This window comes from Diadema setosum, chromosome 21 (assembly GCF_964275005.1).
Source record: "Diadema setosum chromosome 21, eeDiaSeto1, whole genome shotgun sequence".
Taxonomy (NCBI): domain Eukaryota; kingdom Metazoa; phylum Echinodermata; class Echinoidea; order Diadematoida; family Diadematidae; genus Diadema; species Diadema setosum.
In genome coordinates, this window is record NC_092705.1 from 10,820,332 (window position 1) to 10,842,420 (window position 22,089).

At 38.9% G+C, this 22,089-nt stretch overlaps 1 protein-coding gene across 1 annotated transcript; it reads left to right on the forward strand.

The window, feature by feature from the left end:
* The first annotated feature begins 879 nt into the window (after positions 1 to 879).
* On the forward strand, positions 880 to 21,339 carry LOC140244916 (dynein regulatory complex protein 9-like). The gene is made up of 9 exons (XM_072324525.1): positions 880 to 999; positions 1,687 to 1,934; positions 9,825 to 9,953; positions 10,661 to 10,773; positions 15,680 to 15,810; positions 16,079 to 16,153; positions 17,371 to 17,502; positions 18,523 to 18,624; positions 21,214 to 21,339. Exons 1-9 carry the CDS (start codon positions 880 to 882, stop codon positions 21,337 to 21,339), a joined length of 1,176 nt encoding a protein of 391 aa, XP_072180626.1.
* Positions 21,340 to 22,089: the final 750 nt, after the last annotated feature.

A 22,089-nucleotide genomic window follows, 5' to 3' on the forward strand; every position in this document is an offset into this window, starting at 1 on the left:
TACCGGTAAAGTGCGGCGCGCGCCGGCGTCGCTCAATCGTCTGCGCTGCGCTCACCCCGTACCTGGAAACTTCACCACCCGCTGATCCCCGCTAAACGCTAGTTGGCGCACTCCTGCCAGCGTTTCACTTTTCGACCGAGAGTTGGCCATCTTATTTCGTCTACGATCTTTGATTCCACTACCGATTTATAACTGTTTCTATTGATCATTATTGTACTGATGTGAAAACCGAATACGAGTCTGTACCCACAATATCACTGTTAATAAACCGCCTGAACATTAGTTGATTGTTTCTTTTGTGCGATCATTCTCAGAGTGATTTTGGTCGTAACACTTAATTCAAATTAAACTTTTGCCATTCTGAATGTAAATTGTTGTTGTTTTTTAAGACTTGTGTAACTCATTTTTTGAAAGTTGACTTGACTGTGAAGACCACTGTCCACATGCTGCAGGGGTTTAGGTTGCATAGGCCTACAATGTACAAAATATGCAGTGTTAGAAGCTGTGTGCTCGCACAGGGGCCAAAAAGACTTTGCCTGATGCTTTGATTATCTAACTAGCTGTTATACTTGTAGATATATAACAAATATAGATTGCTGCTGAGGCCCAAAAATGTTTTGTGTGTTTTGTCTTTTGCATGTTTTAATTGCAGAGCATGTCAGTCTAAGAATGGTGCTACCCATATAATCAAGTTTACAATGCCTGTAGAAGTTCTGCACTTTATGATCAGTCAAACAAGATGTACTAAGCAGGATTTTTGTGTTTTTTGTTTTGTTTTGTTTTGAGGCTGCTAACAGTTTTGTTGTGGTTCTTCAGTTGCAGGCAAGACATCGGTAACAACTTTCCTTCTTGCTGAGCTGCAAAGGACAGACAGCCAAGATGTCGGAGCTCACAGCTCTCGATTCAGTTTACATCAGCGCTGTCCTAGCTGACACGGTGGATCAGCTGGCTGTGCTGGGCAAGATAATGCCACAGACATTCGAGGGTGATGCTAATGAGGTAAGATCGAAAAGAGAGAAGAAGTTTGAATCGAAAACTCTACAATATACATGTAAAAGTAATTTTAATGCTCATCACATAAACCATACAAGTACAAAGAAAAAGAGTGCTGTAGTGTGTTGTTATTTAAGTGCTTCTTTAATAATTATGTTATAATTTTTCAAGTGTGAATTTTTGCAAATTGGGACTTGTGAGACAATTTTGTGAAAGGTTGACTTTATAGCTGAGAACCACAGTGACAGAATGAAATGTAAGTATTGTGCCTTTTCTGGAAAAAAAAAATAGTGAGTTTCCTCTTAGGGGACGATATATAGTGCATTTGTGTCACTAGAGGTGACATATGTTTCATGCGTTGTTATATTCATGACTATTAGTTGATTACAAAATATGACACACACACAAAAAAAAAACCCCTAGAAAGAAACACTGGGAAATTTAGTGCATGTATAGCATGCAGAGTAGTAGCTGGTCAGAGATAAGTCTGATCCTTTCTGTGTTATTTGATTTGAATCTTACCCTTACCCCAATTAGTCTGTGTCTTGTTTGCCATATTGCTTATGGATTTGTCCCTTGATTTGACTCATTAGTATAAATTGATTCCTTCCTTTCGATAATACGAGTAATTTTCAAGTGATGATACTATCAACCTTTCAAGTGGCACTATTAACCCACGCCATTCTTACCTAGATGGTTGGAGATGAAATATCGCAAATTCTGGACAGTCAGCGCAATTTGGAGTCCACCTACGAGAACCTGATCCATCAGCGCGGGGAGCTGCGGGGTGGACCCAAGCGGGACATGGGCCATCTGCAGGACAACAGCCAGCAGATCAGCAGCGTTGTTGGTGGTCTGAGGAACGCTAACCAGACTTTTACGAAAAGTCTGAAGCAGAGCCCGCTGACGGCGGACAACCTGTACAAGATGCAGGATGACAGGTGATAATCATGATTATGATCATGATGATCTTATGAATGTCATGTTTAACATTCTGAGATATACAGTGTATTTTGTTTTGCGATTATATATAGTACATACGTGTATTTCTGCAACCAGCACGACCTCTAATGTCTTTGTGTAGATTTGACAATGACAATGTATTTTTTTGATGGAACTATCAAAAACTCCTTTTTACTGACTATACAATAATGAAGGGATGATGTCTCAGTCTTCTGTTATAGCTTTGGTTGGAACAGCACCATTTCAGGAAAGTTGTCAGCCCTGACAAGTTGTCAGTGTCTGACAATTACCATAGTAACAGTCAGTGACCAGAGCTACTTAGCCAATCAAAAGCAAGGATTTTACTGAAATTGTCAGAGGCTAGGACAACTTGTCAGGGCTAAAAACCAGTTGAGTTTTTTTTTAGAACCAGTTTCAATGGAGATAAAAGGCTACGACATTACTTTTTTTTTATACTTTATATATATATATATATATATATATATATATATGTGTGTGTGTGTGTGTGTGTGTGTGTATGTGTATGTATAAAGTACTTATATGTATATAAAGTACTTTAATTCCTGCATAGTATGAGATTTGGTTGACTTAGGGCCAGGGGTGATGAGCAAGCATTTGTGTATTTTAGATTTCATTTCTGTGAAAACATTTTAAATCACATACTGGATAATCAAGATGTTCCTCATTGAATGTTTTTAGTGAAAATTGTTGTGTCATAGTTTATCATTACAGTGCTCTCCAGTAGTAACAAACACAGTTATAATGAAACTCTTGTTTGACAACCAAGTGAATATTTACATGTAGGTTCCAAAATCACTTTTTGTATGTAAATCTTTATATACTTCATTTTTTTGGCTGGAAGGAAATCCAGATATAACAAAAGAAAACTGTCAGTCTTGAAGACTTCATTATAACAGGAGTTGCCTGTAGACACCAGACACCGAAAGAATCTTGAGCACTTATAAAACCTTTCAATGTTTGAGAGCCGGTCTCTCAAACCTTGCACTCATCAAGTGAAAGGACGCCATCATGTGGTGGAATCATGACAAGGGGCATCCAGCCGTCATTTAATTGCAGCTGCCATTGGTATGTAGAGGGAAAGGCCTGTAGAACGGCAGATAGATTGAATTCTATTACGTAATACTCGTATAAGTCTTCAGAGGTTAGCATTTCCCAGGTGTTTGAGGCAGTGAAGTCACATAATGAAATTCAAAGTAGGTAAAAATTCCAGGCAGTCCCAGTTGGCTATAAATACCCGTGTCAGTGAGCAGTAAGCATCTTTTTCAAGTGTGACGGCAGTGAATTATACCAGGGAGGTGAGACACCTCCGTGATTATACATCTCAAACTCCAATGTCTAGTGATCAGGAAGACGACGCTACCTCTCAGCCCCCATCCCCGCGGGGAGATCAGGGCATGGAAGGCCGCCTTGAAGCTCAGCTAGAGAGACCGAGATACCCTCCCGCTTCATGGATAGGGCGGCGGCACACCGTGGTAATGACAAACGGCATGCGAGCCATGCCAGCTGGTGCAGGAGAGCTTCTCCTCCCGGCGATTAGTCCGGACATGCGAGCCATGTCCGCGGGGACAGGGGCGCTGCCCCGCCCATCGAAGACTTCAGCGAGCTAGCCATCCCCATCGGCAGCTCAACAGACGACGATATTCTCATGTCAGCCTCCTTCCTGGCAAAACTGATTGCGTTGCCCTGTATGGGTGGCCTTGACTCTGCCCTAACCACTTGTGGTTATGGTCATTTTGACAACCGAATTGATCCGGATGCCATGTCCTTACAGCCAAACTCTTTCGAAGCCTGGTACCAAATTTGATTTTAACTTAAATTCTGATCTCATTTGGGCCAAATTTAAAAATTGGCTGATTTGCTAATGAAGGCAGTCACACTGCCCATATCAGATAGTAAGTGCTCTATAAAATCGCGAAGCAAATGCTCAATTGCCATCGAATGCCCAAGCAGTTCTCACACCAAAAATCGAGAGCAAAATTTGGGCGATCCTCCTTCACAAGGCCTTGGGTCTTGTGAGCTCCAAACTTCTACAACAAAATGTAGTGAAGGGACTTCTACCACATAGATAAATCCTTTCTGAAATTCACATATCATGCACGGATAATCATCCATGCAATTGCACAACGAGAATTGTAACAACTCATGTCACCATCGATGGCCTGACACTCCCGGGCTTTGCTTATCGTATGATCCGAGCATGCACCATCGAGGTATCTTAAAACTCCTTCTCAACCCTTCTCAGCAACACTTGCGCAGCAAGTCGATTCCACTTGGTAGAAAGTTGTTCAGAAAGACATCTGAGAAAAATTGACAAGTGTCACATAAGCATACATCGTGTGCCATGAATGTCTCTACGCAAGCCAGCAAAAAAAAAGAAAAAAAGAAAAAAAAAAAAGGATGAGTACTGTCCAAGACCGCTCAGTGCTGGAAATCTCAAGCTTTTCAAAGATGACTGGTCAAAATAATTCCCGAGCCTTGGATATTGGCCACAATATTTGGCTATGAAGCCAATAATTTCATTTCAACCCCATACCAATAAATTTTTCCTCTACAAAGTGTACATTCTACCGAGGAGGAAAAGGCAACCCATGAAGAATTGTCTCCGAACATTCTCGCAAAGCAAGCTATTAGAGAGATTCCTCACATGGAGTATCAACTCTATTCTAGCGCTACCAAAGACCGGCGGTCTAAGTCCAATCATAAATTTGAAAAACTTGAACAAATTTGTAAGATACGAACACTTCAGAGTGGAACAGTTTCGCTTGATTACGGCCTTAATTTTGCCCCTCCAAAGGGTGCATATTTATCCGTATCCGTTCACCTTGTTCATCAAGCATAGTCTTTCGAATGGAAATACTAAGTAGTATTTTCACTGCATTCCTTCAGTGCCTTCCATCTGGCCTTAATTTGACCCCACAGAATTCCCTTAAAGTTATGAAACCTGTCTTTGCCTCGGTGAGTAGTGGCATTACAACAATCACCTATTTCGATGATATCCATATTCTTTCTCACACCAGAGAAGAGTGTCTTGACAAAGCCAATGATCAACTTGTCACCCTTAAAGAGTTTCAGTAAGGATTTCGACAAATCCAGTTTCAACCCAAAGCACGTCGAGACCTTCCTTGGTTCTCATATTAATTCCCAGCAAATGATTTTCAGTTTTTTCCTCAGAACAAGCTTGACAAGGTTACTGCCCTTGGAAATTCAATCTTGTATGGCAACGAAACCAAATTTCGGGATTCTAATGCCTTCCACAAAGAAATTTACATTCTCGTCACTTAGGACTAGAAAAAATAAATCAACTATCCATAAATGCTCTGCGTAAAGCAGAAGATGACATCGACACGAAGTTTGGTGTCGTTATCTAGTCATGCGATACAAAACATTCTTTGGTGGTGGCTGTCTCGCAAGACAAAGAATTACTTTCCACCTTCATTAGCATGATAATTTCAAGCGATGCTTGCATCCCAGTATGGAGAGTAGTTAATTCTGAACAATGACAATTCCTTTGCTCAGAGAGTCTGGAGTGCCAAACAGAATTCCCCGCATAGCAATGTGTGTGAACCTCTTGCAATTCAGAACGATCTTGAAGCCCTGTGTGGCTCGTGTACAAGAAATGTGCTTATTCATAATTCGGTCAGACATTTCTACAGCTAGTAGCATACCTGACCCGAACGAATTCACGGCCAACATTGGAATTGGTGTCTAGCAATTGGATATCAGCTTCACATTCAACAGATGTAGATAATTCTGAAGTTTTCTGCTTGTCTCGCAGAGACATGAACAACTAATTACTATTTTACATGTTTTTCACCACACAATCCACAAACTCTACATATGGATTAGCAACACTCCTCATGTCAAATGGAAGCCAAGTTTTATTGCCCTGAATTTTGATGCCTTTTTCCTTACCCTAGAACGTTTTCAGTCCTCCACAAGCTTCAACTGAACAAGGTGACCTGAGCAATCCTCACTGCCCCAATGGCGGCGGCAGCCATGGGCCTCATTATCGCTCAAAATGCGAATAGCCCCACCTCTATTACTCCTAGAGAAAATTCTTGCCCCACACCCTCACCCACCGACGAGCCTCCAGCTCACACTAGCCGCCTGCATGGGTGCTCTCTGCTAGCGATGACAAGTGGCAGACACATCGCAGCACATTGCAAAGCTCCTCTCATCGTCATGGCGAGACAATACCAATAAACAAAACAAATGAGGGTGCTTGAAGACAGTAGCAATGTCTGTATTCTGAACAATCTTGTGATCCTTTTTAACCCGTCTACAGAACACGTTGTCAACATCTAAGCCTATAGCATAGCTTTTCAACAAAGCCCACCCCACGATTAACTCATAGACCTGCTCGGTCTTCCATACTACTTGAAACCGAGAGCTATGACATAGGCAAACAGCCCCTATAGTCAGAACTTATGAAGGGCGTATCTAACTCCGACCCTCGCAAGCCTAAATACAACAACATTGGGGATGTTTCAATTGTTTTGAATCACCTTTTATCGTTTCAAGATACCTATGAACTATAGACTCCTTCAGTGACTTGAGTCAAAAACAATTTTCCTAGCTCGTTTCGGCAAAACGTACACAAATGCTGAGACATCTAGTTCTTATGACATTACCGGAAGATGATGCCACGTTTGCACATTAGAGATATGGAAGGTATATCTCTAACCAGGTAATTAAAGTGCCTTCTTTTACCTCCAACCCTAAACTCTGTGTTCCGATCAACTCTTCATGAGTATATTAAATGCACAGAACATCTCCAACGAGCAAGTTCAGAAAGCAAACGCATAATTCCTCCGAAACATCCCAACAAATCGGTGACGACAAGCATCTTGGAGCGGAGGCTGGAAGCCAGTCCCTCGCAGCTGCTTGTATAAACACTTAAAATATAACTAATATACTGTCAATAGCTGTACGTATACATCCCTGTACACTGTACTGACTGTGGTATACAATTAGGTATGAATGTATTGTTGCTATGGGAACATGTACCGAGTTTGATCTGTCTTCGAGATCAGTATGAAAGGGTACCACAGGACGTATATACCTCGTGCTCATATACATAAGGATTTGGGAGCACAGTCATCCCGCGTTCATCCCAGACTCTGGTCTGGTAAGACATCCACGGATGCTAATATGAAAGTGGTATCACATTCTCAGCTCATAGCTACAGAAGCGCCGCAACTTCGAAACTTTCGCGCATGAAGTATAAAGGTCATAATGAAATCTTGTCCACAACTAACTGGACGAACGCTGGTACATTTTGAACCTTCTACCTTCTAACAATTGATTCCACATTAGTTCAACAATTCTCAGTTCTACTGAGTTAGAAAGATACATGTAAATTGTGATAGTATGTGTATATACCTGTATATTAGTATCTCAGTTAAGAACAATGTCATAATACGAGTCAGATAAGACACAAGACCATAAATCACGTTACGTTGTGCATTGGAAAATGGCGACACATTATTCGGCCACTCGTTTAGGAGATTCGGTCCACCAAACTGATGAATTTAAACTCTAATATCAACCCAAAATGCAATGGACTTGCCTCTAATTATTGCTGCAATATTACTATGCCGAATATGAACTGGTTAATGTCTAATTCTTCCTTCAAATGTACATGAATATTAAGGAACATGATTAGGATTATGTCTTGATTGGAAAATCGGTACAAGAGGTCCATTGTATTTGATTAACTTGTCTTTGCGCTATCGTGCTTAATCCTGCTCCAGTTAAAGCACGCAAGGTATCAAAATGATATCATACTCAAAACCTATGCCTTGCACCTTATACTAGTAGGTTCTCAAGCAAACTTTGCTCGAGTTCTTCTCTTGTTTGCGACAATGTGTGTCACCATCGATAGATATTCTCTATGCATGAGGAGTCATGACCAAAGTTTCAACCTTGTTGTGAAAACTGTCCATCATCCTTCTTGTCCTCTTGCCCTCACTCATGCCACTAGACTGACTTCTGTACGGAACTTTGAACATGCTAACCTCTGAAGACTTATACGAGTATTACGTAATAGAATTCCTAAATTATACAAGTAATAAGAAGTATAATTAGAATTCTATTAGTAATAATGAAGTATAAGTCGAAGAGGTTCCCACCCAGCATCTCATTTGATCGATAGGGCCTACTCTTCAGTTCTGAACCCTCCCTTTACAACACTGAACAGAAGTCAAAACTGGTTTGCCCTTATACTGTATACTGATGTTTTGCTTAATTGCTTGACTTGAGATGTCCATACGTATAAGAATGCTCCGTGCCTTTGGAACAGCAATGATTGTGCTTTACTTATTGCTTGTCTGTATGATGAGAAGGACCAGTGAGCTAATTGTCTGCATTGCACCCAATACTGCATGGTGTTGCTGGTCTGTCTATTTAAAGCCGTATTCTCTTTGAAAAGATGCTTACTGCTCACTGACACGGGTATTTATAGCCAACTGGGACTGCCTGGAATTTTTACCTACTTTGAATTTCATTATGTGACTTCACTGCCTCAAACACCTGGGAAATGCTAACCTCTTCGACTTATACTTCATTATTACTAATAGAATTCTAATTATACTTCTTATTACTTGTATAATTTAGGAAATATGGCTCACTTTGCTTGGCATTATTCCATGCAAATGAACCCATACTGCACTACTGAGGCGCACAACACTGATAAAAATATGTGATTACAAATATGGCTACTTGTGTGGCATTACATGTATACACTTTACCATGCAAAGGAACCTGTGCATCACCTACAATGTATTGAAGCAAACAGATAAAGAATATGTCACCACAAATTAATAGAACTGATATACTTATGTAAACAAGATGGTCATTTTAGAGCAGTGTGAATTCAAACATTCACATACTCTGAAAAGAGGGAGATGGCATTAAAATGTAAGCGCCATACCACATTTAAAATTTGCCTGAGTTGTTCCTCTGTGGTGTGCCTCAAAATACCCAGATGACTTACATGTACACAGAAAGATTTTAAGAAGAGAACAGGGGAGCAAGATAACTGCTTTTCTTCACCTATTTTGCTTGCTACCATCATGTACAACATAAGTCATTCCAGTTATGGAGATTTGGGCAGTAACATGTTGTCTGTTGAAAATGATAAGGGCGTTAAGTTGCCACTAAACCCATAGTGTTCAAGACAACTTAACGCCCCTCTCATTCTCAACAGAGGAGTGTGCATTGTGCCTAATGCTCACAGAGCATAATTTGTATGCTTTTTTTTTGTAGCTCGATGATGACATGGATAGTTTGTTAAATTCCAGAGCAAGTGTATATCTTTTGTGATATTCTAAAAGAGTACAGCTATCTACAAGAGGAAAAAAAAAAAAAAACACTGTGTATGTGTGAAGATAACACTAAGCTAGCCTTTTTCTATGGTTATCAATGACAAAATATTTGTGGAAAATGAAACGGGCAAAAAGACAAAATATTTGTGGAAAATGAAACGGGCAAAAAAAAAAATGGTTTGCTCCAAGTGTAGTGTAATCCAAATAAACTTTGGGTACGGTAATGAATCCTTCCCTATTCCAAGATACAGTGAATGAATAGTATGTGATACATTGCAATATTCTTCAAAAATATAGTGAATACAGTATGTTTGATTTGTGTGCTTAAGATTGAAAGTGTTAGTTGCTACACTTAAACAGCTTGACTTGAATGAAAAACTACATGTAATGAATGGTTGAGCTGGAAGAGGAAGAGGAGATGTTCAGAAAGATAAAATATGATATCAAGTGGAATCTTTTGCAAGTAACTCAGGATGAGATACATATCAGATAACTGGTTGTCCACACAACTCCCCCCTACAGACAATTTCTGCAAGACGTCCTCAGCGACACACTGGAGGAGATGTTGAAGGAGAAGACGTTCATGGCCATCATTCAGGCCGTATCCATGGAGAAGGAGAAGAAGGCGGAACTTCAGAACACCATCCTCAAGTAAGGCACTGCTCACAATCATGATCTATGGTTATAAGTGTGTGACCTGGCATGGTAACTTTAAATCTACCTTTAAATCTGCTTTTAATTTTAAGATTACTAAAATGTCATATATCTGTAACGAGTAATTTTTCGTTTTGGACAGAGAGAGGAGTATAGGAATACATAAATTAACACAAAAATTTATGGTCTAGTAAAGAAATGATTTGTCTATCAAATGATATAAATGTCACTTGTCAATGTACAGCTGCATGTGTGTGTATGTTTGTGTATGTGTGTCTCATTATATGTAGGTGCCTACAGTGTATGTATGAATGTGTGTATGAATAATCCCCATCCCTTTTTACTCTGCTATGCCCCATAAGGGGTATTTTCCCGTTTTCCCTGGGAATTCTTCTACAGAATATTAACCCAGTCATTATCATTAAGTATGTGGGCTTCGGAAGCGAAACATAAGACCAAAAACTATTTTTTCTGAGCCAAATTTCACAAAGATTTTATTGCCTTAACTCACAGTTTGTTATTTTGACTTATGAGTGACCTTTTTTGTGTTAATGCACTTTTCTGCATGTGAGAGCACGTAAATACACAAAACATTTGAACACAGATATTCACTATTTTTGCAGTAAACAGTTTAACAGCAGAATGTTAGGAAAAGTAGTAAGGCCCTGAAGATAATTAACACCAACTCTCTTTTCACAACTCAGAGAAGAGGAAGGGCGCAAGGAGATCAAGTCCCTGCAGAAGCAGATCGCGACAGTGCGCATCGAGAGAGAAGAGGAGACTCAACAGAGGAACCAGATGATCGCCCATCTCAAAGGTATTGTCTTTATGTGTCTCTATCAGGGATGATATACACACAGAATTAAATAACTCCTATTGCAACAAATACGCTCACAACAAAATTTTGTTGAAACAAAAGTGAGAATTCAGGTCCCCAAATTGTTATCAAAGTTTACGGGTGCATTCGAGCGCTCACCTAAAGTGTACTGTACCCCCGCCAGAGGAGCACTTAAACGCTCCTAAAGTGTACTGCACCAAACTGTACCGAGCCAAAAGTGGACCACTTCCCAATGTGCTCCAAAAGGGTACCAAAAGCATCCCAAAAGCGTACCAAAATTTTGAATGTGGGAATGTGCATAAGATGCACATACGTCATAATGCAGAGAGTCCATTCTCTTTGTTCAGGGCAGCTGTACAATGTAAGTAGTTCAAGCATGTCAGGTGAATGACCCTCTTGCCACAAAATGTGTGACCCCCTCTAAAAACAGGGAGCTTTAGATTGTGACGCGCGGACGTTTGAGACGACGAATGCATTGGACGTTCTCCTCTCCCTTGCGTCATGCTAAAAAGTAGCTTTAGATTACGCTGGGACGCAACGTATAAAAAATAAAATGGCGCCCCCATATGATCGGTGCATCAAGTAGCTCCGTACGTTACAAATTGTGCGGACGTAAAAATAGCCCAGAACGCACGCGTAGTGAAAAACTTAGACGATGCAAGCTGAAAATAGATCGACTTGACGTGCATGCTCAGAACATGTTTTTTTTTTTTCCTCTGAACGTCCCTGTCGCGAAAAATCTAAAGCTCCCTAATAAAACATGAGGTACGCTTTCTAAACAGAGTGCTCAAACGCTCCAAATCTGGGACAGTACAGCACAGTATGCTGTGGTTCAGTTCATTTTAGTTCGCTTTAGAGCGCTCAAACAAACCCTATGGTGCAAAATTCCCATACAACAAAGGACAACAGCTTTAGTGAAATTCTCATTACAACAAAATGATTCCAAAGCACCATTTATAAAGAAAAACACAATAACTGTTCTCCATAATAATGAAATGCCAATTGATTACAAAGTTACATAACAGAGCAAACATTTATAGAGTATGTGTCATGGGCCAGCATTTTACATTGAAGTGTGTTTAAAATTGAACTCGCTCAATTTGCTTCCTTGTGCCACACACCCTTTCCATGAAGAACTTGTAATAATTAATGTCACGTAATGCAAGTGTGTACTACACCATATATGGAGTGTGCAATGCATGCAGTGCGTGCAGTGAAGTGGAGGTGTTTCTCGAATGCTGTGATACGATTGGTTCATTTGAAGTGAGGCGCGGACAGAGAAGGAAAGACCCACGGAGTCCTATAACTACACAGTCTGTGCAGTAAAATTTTCACTTCCGTTCGAGTGGAGGTGTGTCTTGAATGCTTTGCTATGATTGGTTCATGTAAAGTGAAACGGGGAGTGTGAAGGAAGGATACATTCTCACTAAAGTTTAAGTGAAGGTACAGTCTTGAATGCTTTGCTATGATTGGTTCATATGGAGTGAGGCAGGGCGTGAGAAGAAATGAACCATGAAATCGTAAATTGCACAGTCTGTACAGTAAAGCTCTCACTAGATTTTGCGTGGAGATGTGTCTGGAATGCTTCAAAACCCACGGTTCCCAGCCCATCAGGGAAATCAAGGAAAATTATTTTACTTTTTTCCAGTCAGGGAAAAGTCAGGGAATTTTGATTGGTCCAAAAATCGAAAGTAGTCAGGTCAAAATAACACCATTGGATGACCAGTGCTATATACTGCAGATAGTTCACTGCAACAGCATAGAAAATATGTGAAACTGGAAATGAGTTGAAGTAATTATCATGGAATATTGAGACTTCATCAGGGAAAAATCAGGGAATTTTGTTTTCTTCAAATGCTGGGAACCCTGAAACCACATGCACTCAAACTTGAAATGCTATACAATTACACAATCATGAGATTGGAAATTGCAGGTGAACATCAAATAGCTTCCTGATTCACTTACCTTTCAAATTTGTGATCACTGAAATTCAGGTTTGTCCTGCACTCTCTTTCATCAACTTTTGTACTGCGTTATCAATTTTGGGCCCGTTTTGCGCTCTCTGAATATGGAAATATGAACAACTTTATGCTCTCTCTTAAATGTGAAATTTAAACGAAATTAATGAGATAGCAGTACATCTTTCATCGCATTTCCACGTATGATGAATGTACAATAAACAAGATACGATATACACATGGTTTGTGTGTTTCCATTATGTATTTCGTTTGTTCGGCTACAATGAAATTTTGGTATAGTGAAAGAAAACTGACAGTCGTGAGGACTTCAGTCATTATAACAGGAGTCACTTGTAATTAGTGTATGTGCTCTGGGAGTCAGCAATAAGATGGAAAGAAATTTCCTGCAAGTTGAATGTGAGAAGAAAGTGTGTTTTCATACAAAGTATGTAAGTGTGTGTATGACATACATGTATGTCCATGAATGATATGAGTATGAATGTGTGAGTGTTTTCCCTATAGACCTTAGTGTGACCCGCACTTTGTTTTTAAATGGAGGGGGGGGGGGGATGGATCTTGGCAGAGATGATGCCAAATAGTTTGTTTTATGATATGTACTGTGCTTTTTCTTCATCAGATATGATATGATTTTCTATTGGGGTCCTATGTAGCACTCTTAGTGTGTGCAGTTTCCCCTTGTTAAAATCAAAATACATTGTATGGTTTTTACTGTACGTCAGTTGAGCTTTGTTTTGTTTCTTTTTATCACCCCTGAATTGGTCATCGAGCAAATAGAACAGAAGTCCATACTTTGAATAAAATATTACCACCTTCCGACATATTTAATGTTATTAATGCCTTTGTAAAAACAAACACAGTATTAGCAGCAAATGCCATCTTTCCTCAGTGAAGGGAATGGGCTAACTGATGCACTTCTGTTTTACTATAGATGTGATAGATATTAACCCTTTAACACCTGCAGATTTCTTGCAACATTGAAGTAGTTTTTGTTTCACATTGTCCTTGAAGGATTAAAAAAGCAGTAAGGATGATATTAGGATGATTATGAGATATTAAGCACATTTCCAAACATCACATCTCACACACACACACACACACACACACACACACACACACACACACACACAGAGATATACACAGTTAGAGCTTTGCATGAAGAGAGTGCTGTAGCTGTTTAGGTGCAGAATGGTTAAACAGTTCCTTCTGTCCGGTAAATTATTGACTTAATGATTCAAAAGTGAAACCTGTAAAGTTGAAAGAACAGTAGCTAAAGATAGATACTGGGTTACATATGTTACACTTCAGTACCAAAGAATATGGTTTAAATCATAAGTGCGTGGGAGGTTAGGCAAATCAAAAGATGAAAAGTAAATTTTTTTTTTTCTCTGACTTGCAACAAACATCATCATTCTGAGAAGTAAAAGGGATGCATGCATCATACTTCCTGGTCCCATGTTTCTGTGTCAGCATGGTTTACTGTGTTGAGTGTTTTTTACATGTAGGTTTTTTTATAACTGGCAAAAATAGTTCAGAATGTATTGGGATTTACATATCTATTTGAAGCAAATTTGAAGCGAATTTTAGTCAGCTTTTAATGTGTGACGTGTATTTTCGTCACTCAAACAATTAGGCTTTGAATGATTTGGGTCCTTTACTCAAAATGAGAAATATTACAATTCTAATTTCCATATAATGAAAGAATGAATTTTATATTTCCAACTTGAGATATTGCACTGGTCTTGAAGACACTTTCAAATACATGTACCAGTACATGGGTCCAGTGTTGTGAGATGACATGCCAGAAGTGATAGAAATATTCTGATAGACTCTTAATATTCTGAAGAAGCTATAAACTCTTTGTAGTACATAAATTCATGAATGTGGAGCCCACTACACTTAACCACACTTATTTTTGTCCTTTCCTTATTTTTGTCCTTTCTTTACTAGTGTATGTGTTGCTTTAGATGTAATTATCTTTAACTGTAAATTTGGGGATCTTTCTTCGAAAGAACAATAGTCTGTGTTGATCCCCGTCATGCTGAGAGAACTGTATTTATTCAAATTCATGAAATTCTTCCGTCGAGATGTTTTGATTGACAAATTGCCCTACATCACCGTAAATAAGCACTGAATTGATCAGTGTTTTAGTAGCAACCATGATAAAAAATCATGAGTGTACATACTCGGGTATGTACGCCCATGATTTTACTCGACATACTCGAGTATGTTCGCCCATGAATTTTTATCATGGCTGCTACTAAAACACCGGTCAATTCAGTGCTTATTTTTTTAATACGTCGATGCTTATTTACGTCGATGTAGGGCAATTTGTCAATCAGTTGCAGTACAGATAACTGTTTTTATGTTATGTCTTTTCTCAAAATGTTTAAGTGGTGGGGGGGGGGGGTGTAATGTTTCTAGCTTTTGTGTAGGCCTACATGTACTGTTCAGATCAGATGTGGTATTTGAATCAGATGTGGAAATAAAGTGAAACAGCATGAAATGTTAAATATTGACCAGAGGCAATGAGCCAAGGTCATTGGACTGTAGGGAGTCCTATCTAATACTGTATACTGCATATATTTAGCAAGTCTAATATTTAGCGAATTGGGACTTCCCGATAATTTTGCGAGTGGTTAAATCGATTGTGGAGTAACATACTTTCGGGAGAAATGTATGCTTACATGTCACATTCATGTCAGGATTATAGTTAATATTTTCACATGTTTTTAAATTTACTAACATCACCTGACTAATGAAATTCACGAAAGTAAAAACCTCGCAAAATATTCGCAGTATATAGCAGATACCCTACAATGATAATTGAAACTTCGTCGCAAGGGAGTAGGAAGACATTGATTTTGATCTCTGCGTCCTCCACTATTCTACCAAAACTTTAAAAACAGATCAGCTGCAAGAGATGAAGACCAAGACAAGCATGGAGGGCAAATATGTCCAGAAGGATGCGGAGGTAGCCATGGGTCAGACGCAGAAGAGATGCTCCCTCACAGAGAAGGAGATGAAGGACGAGATTGAGGTGAGAAACAGTGTCCTCTGGTTGCTAGGATACCAGGCTGCAGAGAAGATGTAGATCCCTGGAAGTTGACATCTGTCACTTCTATCTTATATCCAGTTATTGGTTTAAACTGCCAAACGTAGATGCGCAAGTAAGTTGGCCTTATACATTGTATATGAGACAAAAAACAAAAGCTAAAAATTGCCGCAGCACAAACATTTCAGAATTTTAATTGTTAACAGTTTATCAAAAATTACCACACACTGTGTATTTTCTCATTTCCACATAGCTGCTGAAGCAAAAGATTGACGAGGAGCAGAGGGTGAATACAGAGATTGAAACATACCTCAAGCGTCATCAAACGGTAAGTTTGCTCCAGCAATGAAATGTCAATTTGCTCACATAAAAGTTTGCAAGGGAAAGACTCTCTTTGGCAAGTACTGTTCTGACATAAGACTTTGTTTGAATTCTTTAACAAAATCAGTGAGAGATTTGCATTCAATTCCTTCTGTCTTTTTTTTTGTTTTTTGTTTTTTGTTAGATGTACATCTTTTTACACAATGCATAATTTCTTAGACAACCAAATAAAAGCATGTCCTCTGTTTTAATATTTCTGTGTTTTCTCTGTGTTTGAGCAGTTTAGAAACTTGTTTTGTCATGAACTTGCTGCATGGTGTTGTTAACCGAGCATTTATATGTTGTATATTAAAGGCACACACTTCCCCTTTGTGTTCTATTGTTTGGACAGGAAATGAAAATACAGTTTGCAAAACGAAGCTACTGCATAGATGTTTATGTGTATAAAATCTGCATGTGTACACATGTGTATCATTCCATTTCAATCCCGGATCCCAGTTTAGCAAGCCAGTGTTCAGTTTAGACAGCTGACCATGAATAACAAATTAATGACCGGGTAGTCCTTATAATCCTCCAGCAGTCACCACAGTCATTTGAATTTAATTTCTTTATGACCAAAATCACAGAATTTCACATGCAAATACTAAGGAAAAAAAATGTTAGATAAACTCCAGCTGTTACACTTTGGCCTTGTCGATGAACATCGTTCATTTTAAGACCCTGGCTCACCAACATACACCCCAAAATCTGCTTTGGCTTAAAAAACAGGATTTACTAGTCACCTTGCATGTGAAACCAGAAGCATATGCATGAATAGAACAGAGCGAGGGCATCAAAATTGTACAGTATGGTGGTCAATGCAGCATTGACTAAGTTTGCTTTGTGAAATTTGAATATGGGAAGATTTGGCCACTCGCATGTTAACATTAGCCCCTCACATATTAATGTTAGCCAAATATTCGGCCACACAAAATTTGTAGTTTTAACTCGTAATGAAAGGCACATATATCTAAAGTGAAGGGGACTAGATTCTTCCTTCTACCTACATTGTACCTGATAATCGACTGCAACTTTGGCTGTTGTGATGACGTGATGGTGATGTTGTGATCACGGGATGAATTTGTGGGAGAAAAAATTAAGGACCGTCTTTCTGGCTTTTAGCAAAGCAATCTTCACTCAAGCGCAGAGCTTACCTCATTTCATTTTTGCCTTCCCTACTATCAGGAGATGGAGGAGAAAGTGGAGTACTGGATGGAGAAATACGACAAGGATGTGGAGGCCAAGACTCACGAACTGGAGGTCCTCAAGGCATCCAAGGCCAATGACCTCTCCAGGCTGCAGGAACTGACCAAGTTGGTGAGAACGCATGCTGTAGATTTCACGCTTTTGATTTATTTATTTTTTTCCCACCAATGTCTTACAGAGAGCTATCCAGGAGTTGTAAAAATTGCCGTTAGGGGTTTTGGAAATCTGCTGCATATACAGTGGACTCCTGATATAGCAAAATTATCGGGACCAGTAGGTTTCTGTCATTGTATTGAAAATTATATTTATAACCGCACAAATAAACAATAAGAAACATAGAGCGGATACTGTTGGGCCTTAATTTTGACCTTGCTGTAACCGGAATTTTGTTATAACTGTGTTCGATATAACGATAGTGCAACTGTATGATGTTTGTTTGTTTGGTTGGGTTCCCCCCCCCCACTCTTAATTGTAGGGTTGTAGGAGCTACATAACATACCACATTACTTTATATCTGTGAGAAACCTGAGTTTTGTTTGTGTGTTTGCCCACAGAGTTATCATATTGAGCTTATCAAAATTCAGCACATTTTTTTTTTAATCCCATGACAGTATTTTTTTGTGGATTTCAAGAAGAATGAAATCCAAAATATATGTGAATTGAGAAAATGCAGCAATATTAGTAGAACACATCAGTGAAGTTTGATGAAAGTCTGAGAATCTGTTAAAAAGTTATGATTTTTTAAAGTTTCATTGTGCAGCCTTTGCTGGATGAGAAGATTACAACACTATATGATGTCATGTATGAAAAACAATATAAAGGAAATATAAAGAAAATTCAACATGTTTTCACTTTTCTATCATGATTAAACAACACTTGACATATTCTTTCAGAAAGCAGGGGGAATATGACATTACCCTTAACATATGTCAGTAACAAGTTGAGAGATTGCGCTGTTTCCATAAAAAGTAAATTTTGTGAAATTCTCTTCAATTTTCTTCATATCGTTTTCTGTACATGATGTGGGTTTCATTCCTCTGAAAGAATGCTAACTTTCAGAGTGTTCCCGGAAAATGTTTTCTGTGTATAACTGTTTATGTTTATGTTTATTCTTTACTTGTCACACTGCAGTATGTGGAGTATGAGCAGGTGTGTGTGGAGGACAGGATAGAGAAGGAGAAAGCGAGGAGGAAGGCTGAGCAGGAGCAGGAGGAGTTGAAGTCCTGCATCATGGTGAGACAAATTCCTTCTTCCAAGCAAACAGTGTCAACTCTCACTACGTGAAATCAAATGATCAGGGCCATGTTTCATAAAACTTGTTATCAATAGCTAGTTACAATAGTTGTTATAAGCTACTGAAATCCTTTGCATCTGATTGCCTAACAGCAAATTTGTCATAGAAATTTGGCAGTTGCTACCTACTGATAACATGTTTCCTGAAATGGGACTCTGATTTAGGTTTTTTTTTTTTTCCATTCCTGAAGAAGGAGTTTCCTGTCTGAAATATAATCATAGTTTTGCAGCAGTGATATATGATCTGTCATATTGTCCCTAAGTAGTTTCTGTTATGCGATCGTATTGTCTTTGTCGGCATGCTTGACAATCGCTTTGTATTCAAATCATTCTCTGACTCCTTTGCATTTGTGTAAAATCAAAATTTTTTACCATTGGTGATGTTTAAGACTACTCAAACTTTGCTTGTACTCTGAGACAAGTACTTCTTGAAACTTTAATGTCTTGTAGTTGAGTATGTAGTCTCTATGTTCAGGGGTTTTACTTCGATGTATTTTAGCGTATGTTTACAATGATGATGATTTATAGATGTTCAAACTGATAAATACAATGTAGTACCTGTCTTTGACAGATTGCTTCCTTGATCTCTTGAACCTACCAAATATTTGCATGTTAATGTTTTTCTAGTTTTAATGCCATATCTTGCTTTTAAACCCCCAAAGTGCCCTGAGAGTGTGGACGATAGAGCCCACATTTTTGACTTATAAAACCTTCTTTTATGGCCAATCAAAGATGTTAATGTATCTGAAAGGATTAGAAAGAGTGAAGATTTTTTTCTGAGTTGTTTAAGAAGAGACGCTGGCAACGGATACGAAATACAAGTAGCATTATTTGGTGGTCCCACAGAAAAACAGGAATTTTAACAACCATGGAAACATTCCTGCTTTTGTACACTGACTAGATCTACACTCAACCACATGAATAGATATGTTAAAGGTTCTTTGTCTCTTCTCTGATGACTCATGATGGGTTCTCAGCATGGATATCCCTTCAGTATCTATTTTGTAATGCCTGCTTGTTATACGTCATCCTGTCTAGACATCTATGCATGACATATTTCAAGAGCAAAAAGAGATAGTGAAAGCTGTCTCGTATTATCTTAGTCAGGGGATTTTGCATAGTCTTATTTGCACTTTTTTACATAAAAGTAGCTTGTGTCAAATGTGGATCACACCCTCCTGGTTTTGCAGTGTCAATGAACGAAACAATGTAGGAAAAAAAAAAACCCACTTCCTTAACTGCCGGCAACTCTGTTGTTTGTCCCCGCCGAACGAGTTCGAGCAGGGGACTATGAAACGGGCTCCGTACGTGTGTGTGTCCGTGCGTCCGTCCGTCCGTGTGTGCGTCCGTGTGTGATCAAAATGTTAAATTTGCTACTTCTCTGTCATTTATGAGCCAATTTTGATTCTGTTTCCTTTATATGATAGCACTACATGGGAGCTTTGAAACTTCTACACAGAATTTCAGTTGTGACCTTTGACCTTGACCTTTGACCTATATTGTACATTTTGCTACAAAATGCTACTCCTTCGCCATTTCTAACCCGATTTCAATTCTGTTTGCTTTATGTGATGGCACTAGGTAAGGGCTTCAAAACTTCTACACAGAATTTTGACCTTTGACTTCTTTGACCTTTGACCTTGATTTTTGACCTATATTGTACATTTTGCTACAAAATGCTACTCCTTCGCCATTTCTAACCCGATTTCGATTCTGTTTGCTTTATGTGATGGCACTAGGTGAGGGCTTCAAAACTTCTACACAGAATTTTGACCTTTGCCTTCTTTGACCTTTGACCTTGATTTTTGACATATATTGTACATTTTGCTACAAAATGCTACTCCTTCGCCATTGCTAACCCGATTTCGATTCCGTTTGCTTTATGTGATGGCACTAGGTGAGGGCTTCAAAACTTTGACACAGAATTTTGACCTTTGCCTTCTTTGACCTTTGACCTTGATTTTTTACCTATATTGCACATTTTGCTACAAAATGCTACTTCCGGCGGGGACATATATTACGCACCGCGTAATTTCTACTTTTCCTTGTTTTTTATGGAAATACAAACATGGGTTGGGTGATTTTTTAGTTTCTCTATGACAAATATGACAAATTCATGTATATGTGACTGATAGGTTGTTATTTTGTCATAGTTACATATATGACAACTCCTACTCTCAAGTAATGAAGGCAAATGTTTTCTTTCAACATGTCTTTGTCGCTATGTTACAGGCTCAGAAGATGGGATGTGAGTCATATCTTGATACGGATGGGTCTTTGTATTTTTAAAGTGTAGCAGAAAAGGATATCATGAATTGTAGAAGAAACTCTGCTGGATATCATTTCCTGTTCTTTACTCTGGTAATCTCTCACGTAGTACTGTTTCAAACAAATTCCCCTTTCGCAGCAAGTTCAAGATTATCCATATTTCCTTCTTCTAAACTTTTTTTTTTCTCAGCCATGATGTTTTGTTTTTTTAACTCATACCTAAAGGCTATACACTGTATTTCTCCTTTGTTTAAATCACAGCTCCAGTCGTGGTGGCGAGGCGTTATGGTCCGGAAGCAGCTCGGGCCGTACAGCAAGAAGAAGAAGAAGAAGGGGAAGAAAGGAAAGAAGGGTTCGGGAAAGAAGAAAGGTAAAAAGAAGAAGTAGAGACATCCTGCCATCTTAGTCGCATAGATTTTCTATTTGCACTGCTTTCCATGTAGATATATAACCACAGAAGTCTTGTAAAAATGTTTTAGAGATCGCGATGGATTTGGACTGGAGCTCCCACAAGCAAATTTGCTGGGCCAATGTGACCAACATTGCTAGATACTGTACATATTGTTTGTATGTAGGGCCAGTATTTTCAGCTATAAATGTATGGCTGATTCACGCAATGTTGCTTGCAGCCATCTCACTTGTCATGGGGAGAATCAATTAACTTGAAAAGATCTCACCGTTATTTCAAGATATGTTTCTAAACAGAGATTAAAAAGAAATTAAATGAAAAGCATGTGTTTGTTCTTTTCCCATACCACATAATCACAGTGTCACAAACAAACTACCTGCAATACTTTTGCCCAGAAAGTGTATCATCACAATGTATGGTTTTACAGTAAGGTAGAAAAGTAAGTATCAATCATGCATTATAGATTCTACAGCGGAGTTTCAGTCTTCCCCTTCATTTTGTTATTTTAGTGGATTGGGGGGGGGGGGGGGGGAGGGGGAAGGGGAGGGGCCCACTCCCATGAATCACTGTACAATGTCTTGGAGATTACTATTACCAAATTATTATCCATGTGCATGATTTTCTACAGTGGTTCGATATTTGCTAAGCATGGTTGCTATAATTATACAGGTAATCAAAAAGACGGACTCAACTTAAATTTGTGTTTGTATGTCTACGTTATATTGTTC